General features: G+C 36.9%; 1 protein-coding gene across 11 annotated transcripts in view; it reads left to right on the top strand.

Moving 5' to 3' along the window:
- LOC120624456 (rho GTPase-activating protein 23) overlaps positions 1 to 19,011 on the top strand; it is a 497,253-nt gene that overhangs the window by 474,972 nt on the left and 3,270 nt on the right. For 10 of the 11 annotated variants that reach the window (XM_039891015.1, XM_039891008.1, XM_039891011.1 and 7 more), the window contains 8 exons: positions 14,072 to 14,239; positions 14,679 to 14,874; positions 15,427 to 15,638; positions 16,025 to 16,235; positions 16,590 to 16,849; positions 17,290 to 17,416; positions 17,841 to 18,078; positions 18,560 to 18,642. In XM_039891015.1, coding sequence (XP_039746949.1) covers positions 14,072 to 14,239; positions 14,679 to 14,874; positions 15,427 to 15,638; positions 16,025 to 16,235; positions 16,590 to 16,849; positions 17,290 to 17,416; positions 17,841 to 18,078; positions 18,560 to 18,642 — 1,495 coding nt within the window. Of the gene's footprint in view, positions 1 to 14,071; positions 14,240 to 14,678; positions 14,875 to 15,426; positions 15,639 to 16,024; positions 16,236 to 16,589; positions 16,850 to 17,289; positions 17,417 to 17,840; positions 18,079 to 18,559; positions 18,643 to 18,776; positions 18,839 to 19,011 lie in introns of all 11 variants that reach the window. The other variant, XM_039891019.1, reaches the window with a different exon arrangement.

Here is a 19,011-nt window from a genome sequence, read left to right as displayed (position 1 = left end):
ACATCGAAGTCTTAGTAATAGGGATCTGTTATCCCTTTGTATAACGTAACCTTAAAAATGTACTCATTTCGCTCAAATTTAAATCATTTAGTGCAGAGAGCGGATTCATAAGTATGCTCTTCACTTGCTCTACTTTGCACTAGAAAACTGTTTAAGAAACCGCAATTGAGTCATAAAGTGTTGGAGGCAGATCTTCCATTGTTTATTCATCGTTTAGTCATCGATTTAGTGTCGATAGAAGCAATTCGATTATGCCACAGCTTGCGGTAACTGTTATGTAAAATGATACAAATATTACGGAAACCAACGCTAATAAGGCGAGGAGGTGATAATGCTGGACGAATAATGTTTCAATACAATCATAAATCATTGTGCGCGGGCATGATCAATCACAGAAACGCACTTTCGCTTTCAATTTCAAGATAAACTCTAACGACGCAATCGAAAACAATATCCACACGCAATAATAATATTATTTACATATGCCTACTGTTAATAATATATGCGGAACATTATCAATATTTATGTCTATTTTTTTATATACTTTTTCTAAAAGTATATTCACTTATTCATTCATTCATTCAATCATTCATTCATTCAATCATTCATTCAATATTGAGTTTTCAAGGAACTAAAATTAAATTTACGGCCATATCCAACTTTATTAATCTCAACTTTTGCTATTTTATTCTTTTATTTTTCTATTTCAAGCATCTTCCATTAATATATATTTGTACTGTATAACTCTAAACGCCATTTTGTTGTACACGTTTGTCCAATTTTTATTTAATTTTTGATATTTTCAACGAAGAAATGTTTCACCTCTCTATCCACAAGAGAAATTGCTAGCCACACCTACTCTGCACACAGTGCCAATTTGCCAAAGCTTTGTTCCCCTGTAAACTGTGTCTGTGTACCGTTAATCGATTTCCAAATATATTCACCCCATATTGTGATTTTGGCTACAATAACATAGAGAGATGAGAACGTGGGGTTAATGTACTCAATAGTTCATAAGGTGAACAATCTTTTCGCTCTAGATTGACGGACTCTGGGGAGACGGAATAGGCGACAATGAAATAAAATTGAGTGGATTACCATATTATTATGTGCATATTACCTCTTTAAATTTATATAAATAAAAATGGGTATCAAAAATTACATAAGGAAATGTCCTTACCAAAGATCGTAAAAAATAATCGTGTTAGCTTTCGTCTTTAATAAATATCCTTGTATTAATAATTATTATTGGTAGTTTATAGAAGTGTTTCCAATTAATTTATGAAAAATGAAGAATACTCCTATTAATTTGCAGTTAAGAGTAAATAACATTTTAAACTTAGCAAGTTTTACATTATTTATAAAACTCTGCACATTAATTACGAAAAACTAAAATCTTAGAATAATATCTGTTTTAGAAGAAATAATTACAAAGTTCTATGAAATTGTTGGCAAGATTAATCGAATAGTTGAGAACGAGGATGCTAAAGTATCACTTGTCACAGTTCTACCAACACTGGTCTCATAGTGTTCTGAAATGTCCCGAATTAATAGTTTACATTTTCATGTATTCCGAGAAGATTAAAAAAGATACAGGGCAAATATGGAACGGAAGCTGCATGTTTGATGTATTAAAATCTTTTCACTGGAACGATGTATCTTTCAATACTTATTTACGGGCCATAAATATCTTAATTCGAATAATGATACGACATGAAGACATTTTATTTGAATTTCTAATGTTGAAATAAACAAAACTCTGAAAGTGTATAAAACAGCAGAAATAAGGAAGTGTAAATATAGAAAAGATCGCTGTGAAGTGCGAAGGAAAAGTATGACGAATTAAGATTGTTACGATGCATTTGCCTTCGCATAAAATTACTACAACGTTCATTGAAGTCTCGCCGTAACGATTTTCGAATAATTGGGTACACAAATCTATCTACTTACATACAAAATTTCCCTATTATATCTTACAGCCAGTCGTAATGACCTGCTAATGGCAAGCTTAAGTCGCTTGAGTGTTATTATATGTTATGTTCATGACATATGTTATGCCATCGTCATCATCACCGTCATCATGCCCAACAATGGACGTCCATTGCTGACATAGGTATTTTTTTTGCTCGTGTCCAACGACTCCCAGCGAGTTGTTTGATGTCGTTTCCACTTCTTTTAGGATCGACCCACGCTGCGACTAAACAAAAATATCGAAACTACATATTTAAATATGATATATTTTTTCCATAAAATACATTTATAACAAAATTTATATCCCATGTTATTCTTGTTAGATCAACCCAATTAAAATAACAAATTGTACTAAGTACAATAGTAAAATTATGTTTAAATAGACCGAGCTGATATTCTAAATTACAAAGTAATCAGAATCAATTAAATTGGTACACAAATGTTGGAGATTTGCATCCTCTTTTAAATGCACGTTAAAACTTTACAAGGCGCTAAGACGCGAGGTCTGTATATATCATACACGACCGCATCATATTCATATCAATAGATTTAACTCAACTCTCTTTAATTGAATAAAAATATTAAAAAGAACAACAATTTTAGAGATTAAGTTGCGCGTTAAATTAAAATAGACAAACACAAAAAAACACTCAAGAAAGCGGCGTCGAGTTGTCCCCATTGTGCTGCGCGACTCGTCCGGAAAAGACTATCAATTTCCGAACCGTGAAAACGACGATTTGGCAGACGCCGCGGAGTCTGTGCTGGAGCACTTTCTCTGCGCGTACGCAGCCCGGCGCGCATAGTCCTTCAGGCGAGCGCGAGAATCGCCCGCCCGCATGCACTGGCGCTAACACTCGAATATATGTTTCTTATGAAAAATAATACTTTATTAAAAAAAAAATATATTATCGCGATAATATCGTAGTTTAACTGCTCGTGATTGTATTCCCAACTCGCAAGGGATCGATTTTAATTATCGAATTAAATTTATCGTGCAGCGAAATTTTGAAGTTCCATGATCAGAACTGGATGGATAAGTGACTGAATTTAGTGAGTGATTTGAATTTCGAACCGCTTAGAAACAATTATATCATTCTGCTATCACCGATGCCAACCGCTGACAATGACCAAGAGGCGTCTCGTTTGGCTTTGATGCGGATGGACTCCAGCCAAATCATGACGCTCTGGTACACCGACATATTGGTAAGCTTTATTCGCTCCTCGTTAATTGCTGAGTAAACATTATTTTTAACGGCTTGAAAACATTAGTTACACTTTAATTTAATGTAGACATCATACAATTCAGGTGCTCGACCGATTAGCGATATTTTAAAATAGCTGTGGCGTAATCAATGTTTTTTTTCTTTTTTGCGGTCGACACAGATTATTGGATAATACAATTTACGATGTTTATACAGGTAACATTATCTTGATTCTAATCCATCATGACATAACTCCATTGTTCAAAGTAATCAACCATAACCGCGTACAACTTTGGTAATGCATGAGTTGGAATTTTGTCGATCTCCACGTGCCATTTAAAGAACGGATTGTGCAAAAATATTATTGGACCTATTGAGCCATAACGATTACAAATGTATTGCGGCAAGCATGATCGCACTTCTAATAGCGTTAAATAGACAACAATCGATAAATAATAATTGCCACCGAAATGTCAAGTAGATACTTGAATGAAATTTGAAATACTTTTTTTGCTTGCCATCCCATGGATGATCGCTTCTATATAAGAACCATTGCATTCGATTCTCCGTGTGTTTGCGATACAGTTTCTAATTTTTTCGTGAACCTTACAACTTTCGTAATAAAGTGATTTATTAGCTTCTGTTTCTACTTGGGAATTCAGGGTTGAAGTGCTAATTGATTTTTACCACACTGACAGATAGATTTTCTTCAAATATTTTTATTTTGAGATGTCTATTTAGTAGCCAATGCCTGTTACTTTTCCCATGTCTAATTCCGTATAATCTTATAAGGCATTAATTGAACTAGTAGAGTTATCAGCAAAATAAGCCTGACAAAAATATAAACGATCTAAAACCGGTAGCTATTTCGAAATATATTTGCTCCCCATCTGTGTTTATATACCTACATATTGATGAATTTCTCGGTTATACCAATCGGTTATTAATTATTCAATTCAATTCGTTAATCATCAATCAAGTCAAGAACACGAAAACTGATCTATTGCTATACAAAACGTATAAATTAAGATTCGATATGGGCGTCAACGCATCTCAATTTAATATTATTGCCTATAAGTAGAAGATTGACCTAGAAGTGCATTATTTCTATCCGTATAGCTAGAGGCTTTTCATTACCCAGATTAATATGGGGTCAATTACTTTGCAGGCTATTTGGAATTTTTCGATAGCTTTCTATATAATTATTAAGAAAGCTCACGGAAGCGATTAAAACCTAACTTAATTCTTAAGATATCTTTACTTACTTTACTTTAATTACTTTAATGTCTTAATGGTTACATTACACTCGAGTTCTTCTTGTAATGCGTACACTCTTGAGAACAGCTTTGGTTATGAATTACATTCATTGGATCTTGGAAGTTGGAATACCTCTCAAACGACTTCTTTATTTCTAACACTTTATACACTATACTCAGTATTATGAAATAATTGATCGTTTGATCTAACCTCCTCGCAACCTTAACAAACGTCTATCTGTACGGTCTAATTTTTATTGACAAAAACAAAAATTGCTGGTAACTCTTAGTTAATAATAAATAATTAATTAATAAAAGGAACTATTTAATTTTTGTTTCACCTTTTAATCAATTAAGGATCAACTTATTTATTTCAATTTGTATATTATGTTATGGAAGAGCGGGGCCACCTGCCATAAGTGCTAGTACTAATACTAGTAACTTACTAGGATGACCGCAATTTCAATGTATTATTTTGCTGTACGAAAGGATTTTTTTTTTTTTTTTTAATTTAAAATAAATAAATTAGTTACTATAAAAAATAAAACTTTCCAATCAATATAGCAGTTTTCCACATGGTTAGACCGTTGACCGGCCGCGGATTGTTGCGATAAGTGTTTCTTATTCCAGCTCGCAGCACATCGCCTTACATAACCGGACCACTTCAGCATCGGGCACTCTGACCCTCTAATTGCGAGGCGAATAGGTCAAGAACGAAACAGCTGTCATAACAAAACTTTTGTACCGCGACAAGTCGACGAAACTGGAAAGTGTGTCAGACGCAATAAATCGTCGATCCTTATCGGCGACCGGTAATTTTCGAGACTATCGAAAGCATGACTGTTTTCTCATATAACAACTGGCTTCGCTACGTGTTAGAACACGTATTTACACATAAGGTTCCGCTGTCATGCAAAATACCAAACTTTCTCGATAACCAGAGAGACAAGATTTTAAATTTCGCAGGTTCTGTAACAGCTAACTGTAACATAATAATAATAATTACAAAGTATAATAATACTATAACCTCTTCTGTAACATAGATCCTATGTCTATATTATAAAAAAAAAAAAAAAAATTAGCCCAAGAAATATCTTTAAAGATTTTTATATATATTTAAATCGCCAAAGAATCTTTAATTATGGAAGAAATTTGAATTTGTTACAGTTGTTTAAATTTAATTCTCAGGCGGCTTATCTGCCGATTGGCAATCAGCCCTTATCGCTTCGTTTTTATTTTTTACATTTTCAACAAGTTTCTTTCTAAGTAAATAGTTTTATTTTAATAACTAAAAAAAACAGTAAATCTTTTTATATAAAACAATGCCTATGACAGACAGATATAAAAAATCTGTAAGGTTCCTATATATGTCAAAGGAACCCTAATAAAAATGCAAAGACCGGAGATAGTATCGGTGCACGAATAGTTATAATCGCCTATACGCACGCGTACGTGGGTAATTATTCTCTTTTGTGTACCGCCGGCGTCCGCAAACCGACAATTACCATGTTTCTTGCTCTAGAATCGGGGTTAGACGGAAAATGAATATTCATTGCTATTTCAGTCTATTTAGGGGCGGAAAAAGTATTACAGCTAACAACACAATTTAAAAGTTATTTGATTTTATATCCGTGTTCACTTTCGTTTTCGGTGTCGCTTTGATGAAACGCAGCCCTGGTTCTGTAATGTTATTTTCTTTATATTTCTTAGCTTATAACTAGGTTAGTAGTTATATTGTAAAGTAATTTGTTTATTTTCCAATACTAAAGCTATGCTTTGACCTCCTCTCTATGGGGAGAGGGTTTAGAGCAAAGACCTACTACGCTGCTCCAATGTAAGTTGGTGGGCTTAAGAGATTATTATCTTATGTTGAAAACGGTTATTCCATCAAAAAAACATTTCCAAGGAGCGTTTTCGTCAGACAGGCTGTTGGTCGTAAAAAATATGCCAAAATCAAAGCACTTACTGTCTTTCTTCAAGTTCGAAGAGGACGTGTTGGACCAACAATAATCAGGACCGTGCTCCCCGAGGTATAGTTGCTGGTACTCAGAGTTTTCGACACAAAAAACCTAATGCCTAACAATTACTGGCGCCAGATCCTGGACCCGAACCGAATCCCTTGATCCTTAAACCTTATCCTTAAAGTCCTTAAGCTAAACATGCTTACAACAAGACAAAGTAATCGAAAACATTGAAGGAAAATGTGTCCATGCCACGTCCATGTAAATGAAAATCGAAATATTCATAATACTTCACAGGCTTCAGAGGTACATTATGTACTTTGTCAGAGACTTATCCGATAAACCGAAAACCTATAAGTTTTTGAGTAAACCACTGCCATAGTTTTTACTGAAAGAAATCAGATACACCCCTTATCATGCAAAATTAAAATCAAGTGACTCCTGTAACCTTATTAGGTACGTGTCGCGTAGCGTAGGTACTACGCGCGTGTCGGTCTTTTACCTTCAATAGGGTTGTCATAAGTAAACACTTAGAATGTTTTGAATTCGTTTGAATTGAAAAATAAATATGCTTCTTTTAATTAAATATTTTTACGGAGAGATTTCTTAAAAAAATATACTTATGCATCCTTCATTATTATTTCGTTTTTCTTTTACACGTTGTATACACTAATTTCATAGCGTGCGTGTCGTCTGACAAGGAAGGCATAACATACTCTCGATTTCATCCGCGATATCAACCAAGCCACTTTGTGGCTTCCCAGCGTAACTGACTGCCGCGTCGATTTATCTTGTTATGTATTAATGATTACCGCAGTGTAGCAAAACTACAGTGGAGCCATCCATTCTCTCTCTCTCTCTCTCTCTCTATGGGCGTTCCTTCATCACTGATGATCGTGATCCTGGTGAGATCAACTTCGCGTTGGTAAACTGGAACTCCATCGACTTCTGTTGGAGGCCATTTTTGCGATTTGATAGAAGCGGTCTGAGTATGATTTTTTCAGCTGGTCTGCCCATCTTGTTGGGGACCGGCCTCTAGGTCTTTTGCCTTCGGTGTTGCCCGTAACTATATTTTTTTCCATTCCATTATTTTTTTCCAGGCTATCATTCCCCCGCCGCATTATGTGCCCGAAATAAGAAAGCAAACGTTGGTAACATATAGACGAAAGTCGTTATCTGTATACGTAAGGGAAAAGAGTAAATGAACGACTGATCTTTCAACGCACTTAATGATATAACGTAACGACGGCTCAGAAAGGAATTTTGAGAATTCATACCCTGAGAAGGCAAATCGGAGGTTTGAAATTTGTATTAAATTTTAACTCTGTATGATTCTTTATCTACTTGTGTATACTTAAATCGAAATCTGATCAGCCGTTTTGGAGATAAGTCGTGAAATATAATGTATACGTAAAATGAAAACGTATTCTTGAGATTGGTTTAATCATATTATGAGCATCATCATTTCAACCGATAGTTCACTGCCGAACAATGAAACCTTGAATAGCTTGCATTCTTGTAAGGGTTTTTAATAATTTTTTGAAATAATTGCGTATTATAGGCTAAATAATCAAAAACACTTCCACTGTTTATGTTAACACATTAAATATCTCATTCTTGATTTGGTTTCCTATGAGTCGTTGCATTCTACACAAGTGAATCTGGTGTACAACGCTATATTTGCTACACTGTGGTATTACTATATGTGGGCGGCAGATGCGTGGACATCCGCCTAGTCAATGATCGCTGTTTACTTTTTTTTTTATTTCTAGGTTAATCCGATTATGGAGAACCGCTCTACATAGATGGTAATTGCGCTTAAGTGTGACTTTTCTTAACCGACCACAACAGAAAGAGTGTTTTGTTATACGACTAGGCTTGTTCTAAAGGGCTTATTAAGTCGACAGGATATTACAGTATTCATGATAATAAAAACGGTTTTATTCCTCAACTTTTCCATGATATGAAACCGCTTTAAGAGAAATAACAAAGTTGTTATACAAAATTACGCAGTGACAACCAAAACATCAACTGTATTTACATGTCATGGTCAAATAGGTTACAGATTAATGTGGTAACAGCAAAGACGTTATAAAATAAAATAATTCTTCACACACACTTCCATACGCACAAACACGTACAGGGGTATTACAATTAATTAAGGTTGTCACTTTTGGCAGCTGACATAAATAAAATTGTAATAGATAGTTGATGTAGAAAGCTCAATTAACAAAACATCGTAGGTGTTTCTGGGGAGGTGTTTGGGTAACCAAGAAACCCAATTTTTGCTAATTGAATCTGGCAATGATATAGAAATAAAAGCATTTTCGTTACGGGATTCTAACAATGTAATTTATGTCACTAAGAACACAGTTTCCCAGTCTGCTCTTTCTGTCGTGCCACATTATTTTTCACATAGTCTGTGAGTAAACTTCAGACATTATCAACAATGCGTTTTTTTCGCCATTACTAGATTTTCTTTCCAAAAGGTGGGTCCTTTATCTATTTCGTTTACTTAACTTAAATCGCTGAAATATTTTCTTTATTTTTAATTAGTATTTTTTGTTTATGACATAAATACTGTCAAAGTTTATCACTTATTAACAAGGTGTATTTACGTTTTTTTCTCTGGTCGATTGCCTCTAGCGATATAATCATCTCTTTTACTTGATACATAAAAGAGAAGTAATCTATCCTTTTCATACCTTCAAAGCGAAGGTAAAAGCCTTAAAGCCAGGAAGTTTACAAGCGGACTCCACCCAGTCATGTGCAAGTCTCTTAAGGCTCTCCCAATAGCCTTGAGCTGTCAAAGTTCTGGCCCCTTTATGCAATCTTAATCGTACGCATTATATGCATGTAATTACATATAAAAAATTAAAAAGTCTAATCAAATAAATCGTATTCTTATATTAAAACATTGTAAACGAAATAACTTTAAGATAATGATATGTTTTTTTAATATTATTAGACAGATTTAGAAAAACCAAATCACTCTACCATCTTGTAAATTAAATAATTTACTGGCCATATTACTTCATAAGTACTGCTAAAATGTTCCTTCAGTTACATATTATTAAAAGCTTCTTTAAGAGGGCGGCCTCAAGGCCGTTGGCGCTAACTCGCGGCAGATGAGCTTCAATTAATATCTCTTTAAACTAAACATGGCTGTCGATCAATTTGAATGTAAATTTCGTGTCTCACGTCGTCGGCGCTTTTAAAAAGATATCAAAAAGAAAGTGCAAGTTATTTAGATGTCGAACCTCTTGTTTGGTGCGCGGTCACGTAACCCACTTTGTGCATCTCATTTGATTAATGCCACAAGAGATAATGAAAGCGAAAATACCATAAGCGCAGGGCTCCCAATTGATGCAGTATTTAATTTCACGTCTTTCTCTTTAGTTTGTCCCTTATGACTGAGGATCGTGTTCACTCTTATGGCGAATGAGTTTGTAGATTTATGTCTCTCCATCGGATCCTGTCTTAAATCATTTGTATAGCCTTGTATTGGGCGCGGCCACCGTTGTCAGTTGATCCGAGCACCGGGCTGGAGACTGGCCACGAGGTTTTTCATATTTTCAACTATTATCAACTTTTCAATGCTCTCGTTTCTGCGACTTGTGATATGTCCAAAATAACTAAGGATGCGTTCCTTAGTTAGATGGTTGTTATTATAGTATACACAGTAAAATAATCCTTATTTGGATTGACATAAAATCATAAATACTCTGTGCGATTGTTCTTTATCTTATGAACGTTCCGCTAGGAGCGCTCTCTGTAGATTTATTGAAGAATTTCAACTTTATAGTCATAAATGTTCGTTCCTTTGAAATCACACACTTTAAATTTTGAAATCACTAAGTTTGGGAACTGATTTTTTTTAAATTCAAAATCAATTATTTCAACTGAAAATCGACTCTGCGAACGTGACAAATCTTATACTTACTTAATAGTTTTTTCAAGTAGGTAATTCTGAAGCGTAATATGTTGGATCAGGTAGTTTGTTTGTAGTATCACGGAAGACCAACGTGGAATTTGGCCTAGATAACGTGGTTCTGTATATATAATATGGACTAGTATAAAAATTTATGCGCAGTTTTGGCGAGTCTTATTAATTGATATATATGTATAATAATATCCTTGGCTATACGATCAATCAACTGAGTGACCTACCTGTTTGCGACGTTACACTACAGTACAACACTAATGTAAATATATTACGTTATAATACTATAACGTAATCCTAACTAATATTATAAACGCGTAAGTGTGTTCGTTTGTTTGTCCTTCCATTACAACCTAACTAAGCAACCAATGAACTTGATTTTTGGCATAGAGTTAGTCAAAAGGATTAGGAGTAACATAGGGTTTTTATCCCTGGAAACGGTTCCTAAAGACTTGGAAAAAAACCATAATAAAAGCGGTCGATGAACGCGGGCAACAGCTAGTGTATTATCATTTTGTGCGAAAGTTGCCACTAAAGAATCTTCTTTTATGCTTTCAGACAAGCTTTAAGCATAATTAATTAGCTGAATTATTATATCGTATTTATTTAATATATACTTAATACATTAAAACAATTCATTTGTTGGACCTAATTCTTAAAAATAAATGTATTTAGGTTCAAATAATGTTACTTAATGTGTGATTTTTATAAATCACGCAGTTGCTGCACTTGATAAATAATAATGAGTTAATAGGTTTTCAGAAGTTCTTGAAATATTCTTGTACTAGTTATAGAGCTTTTTATGGTAAAGCTCGTACGGGGAAGTACTACCTCCCTTCAGGCCGGAATACAGCATTGTTGAAATGGTCTTAAGGGCGAGGGTGCCGGTGTAATTACAGGCCTGCAACGCATCGGTGGCTCCTCTGGTGCTGCAGATGTTTATAGGCGGCGGTGATCACACCATCAGGTGACCCACTTGCTCGTTTGCCCGCTATTAATATAAAAAAGGCACATGAGGTTTAGCACCTACGCCTCAGGTTGATGGACACAGGGCGGCACGTTGCAGGACGTGTTCCTTGCATGCCCTGCGAAGTGTTGCTCTGTTTATAGGCGATGGTATTCCACTTACCATCAGGTGGGCCATCTGCTTGGTCCATGAATGAAAGAAAAAAGATATATTTTAAACGCGATGATATTTGGAATGAGCTGTAATAATTCTATACCATTAGTTGGTGACCCTAACGGTCGGTACACGCCTAAATCTGTCTGATTCATCTATTCCGTTTCGGAGACATAATGGCAGTAATTAAGGGTGAAAGCATCACGTCTTCGAGACTCTGAGAGTGACACGACCCGTGTGCATAAGATGATAAGTCCGTTAATTTCAATCCAGTTTTATAGTGTGCTTTAGTGGCTTATAGCGTTTGTAAACAAATCAAAAACTTTTTAGTAAATTATGCCTGTCATAGAAGTTTCGAAACTTTAACACTTTTTTTCTAAATCTATATAAATTCGATACGATATTTACGACGATATTTTTAAAGAGGTAGCGTTGATCTTTATAAAGAGGTAGCGTTGATAACCAGTAGATCGTCGGTCGATCGTCTTTGACTTGAGATATTAATAAGGAATTTTTTGCTTTATCTATTCGCCTTCATTATTCACGGTCTGTTGTAATTTGATGTTACAGCTCGGCTCAGCTAAAGAAAACCAGAACCCCTATTTTTCAAAACTAAAATAGCTGGTTATTTGAAGATGGTAACATTTTAAATAAATTTTGAATTGAAAGCTAGTAAACTATAAAGAAATTTAACCACAACTGGTGACGCAAAATATTACAATATGAAGAGAAAGTCCATTTCTTTATGATTTTAATGTTATAGAGTGTTGTTTTGTCACAGAGAGATAGGGGCCATATTTGAGACCTACCGAACATGTAAAGGAAACATACGTCAACAAACAAATACACATTAATCTCTTTGACTGTGAGATTTTATTTCTTCGCACGCGTTTTAAGTTCTTTAAAAAGGAAGCTTTTACCGAGAAGCCATAATCATCCTGCTCCAGATTGTACGCTTTGTGCTTAATTAAAAAATTGTCTCAGTGTGTCGGTGTGTCCCGAAGGTTGCGCAATAAATTTCAATCTTAAACACGTCGGCTCGTTTAAAATCTAGATATCGGTCCTTGCCTCGCCATTATATAAATCATAATTCGAGTTGCACTTTTAAATGGGCTTTGTTAACGTTTTCTGCATAGCGCACATTAAAATGATCACTGGGGAAATTGTTTTGCTCCATTTTTGTATTTCGCTGCAACTATTTAACCTTAATTTTTAGCACTTTTACCGCCTGTTGCGTAGGTAAAAGGTTAACCGTGTTAACAGTCGTAGCCAAAAGAGGACAATCACAATTAACAAACATTAATAGCCTTTATAAAGTTTATCGAGTCTTATATAAACGTATTGAAACAATGCGCAATTGCTGCGCAAGAATTTGTAAAAATTGGCAACGTATCAGCACAGAATGCTATGCACTGTCTGGTTCCAAAAGAATTCAGTCAGCACCGTTCGAACATTTGATCAAATCAATGTCGAAAAACGACTAGAAAACAAAAATGTGATCTTGAGAAAACAGTTCCTTTATCACGTGGTTTATTGTTTGTATTTCGGAAAGTTAAACATTTTCAACTGACGTTAATGTATAATCATATACACGTTTCCAAGGAAAGAAGTTAAAGAGAGAGTTAATGTATCCGCCACAATAAATTTAAAGTAACATGACGTTTACCAAACATCAGAAGTCGTGGAATAAATTATCTGTATTATACTAAGTTTGCTGACTGCCGTAGACAAAGCTACAGATGAAACACCATTATTCTAAATTTATTCTTTTGTAGATAATATTGTCCAAGCCTGTATGTACCATGTTCTCTCGTTCGTAATTTTACGTTCACCTTGGTTTTATTTGCGTCGACTCTACTGTTGCAGTGTAAATAATGTGATAGTTCATTACCAAGAGACGTGGTGAGTTGTAAGGATCCTCGAGCAGCTATTTTAGCCACCAAATACCAAAACACTATTAGTAAGCTAATAAAGGTATAATAAATGGATTAAGGTTGACAGTGATCATGATCTAGAATATTAAGTTTTCTTCATTTGATATCGGAAAAACTAACCTGAAAGGCTACGAAAAAATGTTTAGTCATTAACTCTGAGAACCGATGGATGTTGGGCTCATAAGACTCCAAAGGTGTCGTAAATGGCGACTTGGCACTGGTTAACGCAACGTTGGTAGACCCCTAACAAAGAGCCACTGGACCTTAACGACACAAGACCGTGGTAATTAGAGCTCCATATAATACATGATGAAGATTATCTCGTCTTGTCTCATACAAGGACGAGAAAATGGTATATATAATCATATCGTGACGCGTACATTGGGATAGGTAGATCCATATTCGTTACACCTCGCATCATATTAAAATACGGTACAACTATATTTCCCAGCTAGAATAGCCGAATCCATGAAATCAGGCTTAAATCAATTTAGTGAAGATTCCTTAATCGGGAATCAAAACTCAGAATCTTCCTCTTAAACTTAAACACTTGAACGGGATTGCGTTGCGTTTTTATGACAGAGATGAGTTTATTACCATGATTTTTTCTTTGGTTAGCTCAGTTTGAGAATAAGCTGGGAGTGTGTATAAATCAATGCTTGACCATTGTTTCTTTTGTTGCAGAGCCCCGGTGCGGTGACCGGTAGCGGTACCGGGACCACTGGAGCGGAAGGAGGCTCCCGGGATACCCTGGATGTGCGTTATTCACTCGCAGCCTTAGCAGACGATTATACCAAACGGAAACATGTGGTGCGCGTCACTACGGCCGCTGGTGCAGAACTGCTTTTACAGGTAACTAACTTCATCATTGCGAATTTAACTAAGTTTAAATGCTTCAGTTTATTATAAATGTGTTGACAGTACTTTTCTTCAGGGTTTTATCATGTAAATTTTGACATCTCCTGTCAAAAGGACAGTAAATATATGTTTAGTAATTTGAGTGTGCTACGATTAAAATAAAATGTTGAATCAGGGTGTAAGTTGCTTACTTTGCCTACGCCTAGTAGAAAAAATATATATCGTGCTTTTACTAAACTAGGACTTGTGCCTTTAGTACTAAGCATTTCGAAATTAAATTTCTTTTGTATCGTATGTATGCAATGCCATCCCACTACAGAAAACTGGTAATGTTGAATCAAAACAAAATGAGACTATGACTTCAAATTTCCTTCTGTTTTTGGAAGAACTCTTTGCTTTAAAAAGTTAACTGCAAATATTATTTGCTTTTTAGGCTGAAGGCGCCGCGGACGCACAGCGTTGGCTGGCCGCCCTGCGAAGACATTCTGCTGAGCCTCCACCAGCCGAGCCTTCCTCCCTCCCCCCGCCGCCAGCTTCTGCACCTCCCACCACCACTACTGCGCCCGAGTGTCCATCGCCGCTGCCGCCGCAACGCAGCAAGAAGATCGGCAGGAACAGGTCGCCTACCGGTAAGTTTCATCTCACCCACAAGAGTTGTAGCTTGGTGTTACTACCCAATCGGGCTTCACCAACTCCAGCCTGAAATAGTTCACTGCCATACTACAGGCCTCTTCCAATGGGAAGGTTTGTCCATAATCACCAACCTGGCCAGACGGATTGGTGATCGCAGTAGATGGTAAAAGTAGCGCAGAGGAGAATAATATCTACGTATTGAATACATTACATTATTAGTGTTTTAATAAGCTATAGTAGAAGTAACATGTAAATAATGGAGATAGGCATTATATGTACATAAATTATTATGTACTTATATAACCACAGTTTCATAGATATTATTACATCATTTTCCGAAAAACAATTCGTCTGAGACCATGTCACCCCTAAGTCATGGTGACATGAATTACGATCTTATCGCTTTAATCGATCCCCATAATTAAAGAAGATTTAAAATAGAGATTAATGTATAATTGTATGAAGATTTCTTTCCCCAGACAACCTATAATGTAAGAAGCAAATAATAAGAAAATATGATCGTATTAAATAATAACGACTTGCCACAGGTCCTCCAACTCCAACACTCCCGTCGTCCCCCAAGAACAAGACATGGAAAGGACGCATGGCGAAACAATTGCGGCGAATGCACGGAGGTGCTGCGACACCAGCGCCGGCTGCCGCCACTGGCTGGCTGGGAGCTCCTTTAGAGCGGTGTCCATCCGATCCAGAAAATCCACTTGTGCCCAAAGCAGTCACGTTACCCGCTCAGGCCGTCGAGGTAAGAAAACGATCCTCTTTCTTGTCACAAGTATTTATAGTCCTTCCTTAGAATAATACAGTAACCAACCGCTCATCTACCATTTCAACATACTCTAATGGCTTCAGTAAGTATCGGAAAAATAATACAGTTCTTCGAACTCCTATAAGTGGTGATCCTTGAAATGTCTCTTATCAGAAGTACTTAATGGAGTTTGGACAATATACCTACAGGCAACTCATTTCCGCTGCCGCTTTTGGATTACCTCGTGGTTTCACTGTTGTTTTATGACAATGCGAAAAGTCTCTTTGTCGAAAGAATCAGGTTTTTGATTGTTTCTTCTACTTCTCTACTCTAAGATGTTTTTTTTCTGATGTCCAGCTTTGATGGCTTTGTAATTGTTTCAGGCATACGGTCTCCGCACGGTAGGCGTGTACCGCGTACCGGGTAACGCTGCAGGTGTCGCTGCGTTGGCGGCAGCCCTGGATCGTGGGGAACCTCCACCCGCGGGTGACGCTCGCTGGGCCGATGTGCACGTAGCCTCTAGCTTACTCAAGGCCTACCTGCGGCGCCTGCCCGACCCAATCCTCACCGCGCACCTATACCCTGCTTTCATAGGTATATTTCTTATCACCGTTTCTTATTTTTCCAAGACATCGTATTGGCATTTATGATAATCCCAAGCCTTTTTGCATGTTTTATTTTCACAACTAAACAAATGTTATACTGGCCTAACCACACCGATCCTTTTTTACTACGAGAGAGATGGTATGTGCCCAGTACAGGATTGAGGCTGGGGATAATGCAGTAGCGTCAAGTTAGTAAAAGAAAATACTGTGAAGAACCCTGCATTTCTCTAGAGAAATTCTGGAAATTGTAAATGCATAAACCTATCTCTAACGCCTCCACTGGCCTGGTTTTTATTACGATAAATTAAAATTACTGCATTACTTAATGGAATATTATTTCTAGCTGCCGACCGGTCACCAGAAAGAGCGCGAGAGTTAAGACGACTCGTCCACGCCCTACCCGAAGCCCACTACGAAACACTCAAGTACCTGATCCAACATTTGCGCAGAGTGGTTGCGCACTCCTCCCTCAACAAAATGGAGGCGCGAAACTTGGCCATCGTGTTTGGTCCAACGTTAGTGCGGGCGGCCAGCGACGACATGCTGGCCATGGTCAACGACATGTCCAGTCAGTGTCGCATCATCGAGTCCTTCCTAACTCATGTGAGTCTATTTCTGTTTAATAAACTTGGAACAAAAATGGCATATTTCAGTACAAAAATGATTAACATTTTTTGAATAGAGAGAGTTTGTGTTGAGATGCCTCAGCTCAAATATGTGAGCCAGTATACTACATGCGAGGCTTAGCCCGTGTTTTAAAGAGCTGACCTCTGTGGCATAGGTGCCCGTCAGCTCACTTTCACAGTTTAGCCTCAAATTATTATAATCGGATTACTGAGAATTAGCAAAAACCTAATGCAATCTTGCTTTCGATGTATCCGATACTCGTTAAAACATGTCTCACTGCGATATGTCAATTTAACACACTTTATCCGGCCCTGATATTTCTGGTCGTTTCGTCCAGATGTATAAATTGAGAAAATGCTCTTCGCAAACTACTTCCTGTTTGTATAAAAAATTAAATGTGTCTGTATCTATTGCAGTACGCGTGGTACTTCGAGGACGAGGCCGACGAGCCGCCTCGCGAGACGGCTGCGAACGCCGACCAGCTGTCGCCCGCGCCTGCTCCTTCGCGAGACCTGCTCATACACAACGTCAAGAAGATTGAAGGTATTTATGCATATCTTATAACATGCCATCGCATTAACAAAGAATCCCTAAAATATTATATTTATTTGATGATATAGGTTTCATGTACTATGAAAAACATATATTCATATTCGAAGTGAGATTAGTATTTATATTCAATATATAAAGCGGCCAAATCTAGAAACCGCCGTGACAGGTGAAACGTCATATTCAAAATTATGACGTCACGTCTATATCTGCTAAGTTTTTTGTTATCAATACCAAAATGAATAATCTTTAGCTATGGAACAAGGACTTTCTAAAGCTCTTATTTGGCTATGACGTCACGAGTGCGGCCATGAAATTTTTGCGCAAAATATTTTATTACATATAATTAGCAATTCATATGAACAAAACCGACAGATACTTCAGTCAGAGAGTAAAATGAATTGACGTTTGCCACCAGGCAAAGACGTGTCAACCCGCGACATCGTGTCCTCTATAATATCGGCGGCCAACCGCAAGATCCAGCGCAAGCCTCGCAAGAGCGACAAGAAGTGGGAGGCGCCGCGCTCGCCCGGTACTTCACCCCCGCGCTCGCCACTCGCATCGCCGCCCTCGGCGCCGCCCGCGCACCTCGCCACCTCGCTGGCGCACTACGACGGTCTGCCGCACTATATTGACAGGCATCACGCACAGGACAAGTAAGTACACCGCTTTAATAACTGATCTCTTTTGTTTTTTAACAATAATGTATAATTTGAACACTTTTGGGTAAATTATGCCACCAATATTGGTCGCTCTCGTTTTAGTGTGGCGGTGTATTCATGGAAAAAATGAATATAAAAGTGTATTTATTTAAATTTCTAGTTAAAGAATTATTGAAGTGGCTATTTTAAACATGAATTTGTAAATAACACAATTCATAGCATTTTGTCCCAATTAGGAACGCTGACTGTGACGTATGGGTTTCTCTGGAATTAATAATATAGTTATATTTAGAAAATCTCAAATTTTTGTTCCTTTGACACTTGTAAAATTGGAGGCAAAAACAAAATTAAATTAAAACCTGGTAATAATAGAGGCCTGTTCAGCTCGAGTACAGTTACAAAGTTACTACATAAAAAATAATATTTACTAATTGTGGTATGTAAAAACGTTGCATTCAAAGGTTTTTTTTTTCAGAATCGAAATCGAGACAGTGGGTGCGTTAAGCCGCGGCCGGCAGGATATTTCACGGCACACCCTCAACAACTTCTCCATCGATGGTATTTATTGTTTTTATTTAAACCGCTTCTATTATGATTGAAAGCTGTCTCTATTTACTTTTATAGCTTATAATATTTCAAGTGCAATTTTTATATTTGACATGTGTTAAGATGTCTGTTATTTCCTCTATTAGGTGTCCAGTACTGACGTCAGAGAATAGATACAGCAATCCTTTTCTTTTGTCCACATTAAAAGGTATAGGAATTTGAGCGTGCGTGTTGCAAGTGTGTGCGTGTACGCGGACGTTCTCGCGTGCGAGTCGCTGGCTGTTAACCTTCGCGTATACGTTCTTCTTTTTAAATGTTTTGTTTTCGTACTAAAACAGACGTTTCGCTATGACTGGAACGAGTCGACTCAACCGAGACACA

Source organism: Pararge aegeria, chromosome 6, assembly GCF_905163445.1.
Source record: "Pararge aegeria chromosome 6, ilParAegt1.1, whole genome shotgun sequence".
In the NCBI taxonomy this organism is placed as follows: domain Eukaryota; kingdom Metazoa; phylum Arthropoda; class Insecta; order Lepidoptera; family Nymphalidae; genus Pararge; species Pararge aegeria.
This window is presented reverse-complemented; position numbering and strand designations above follow the sequence as displayed.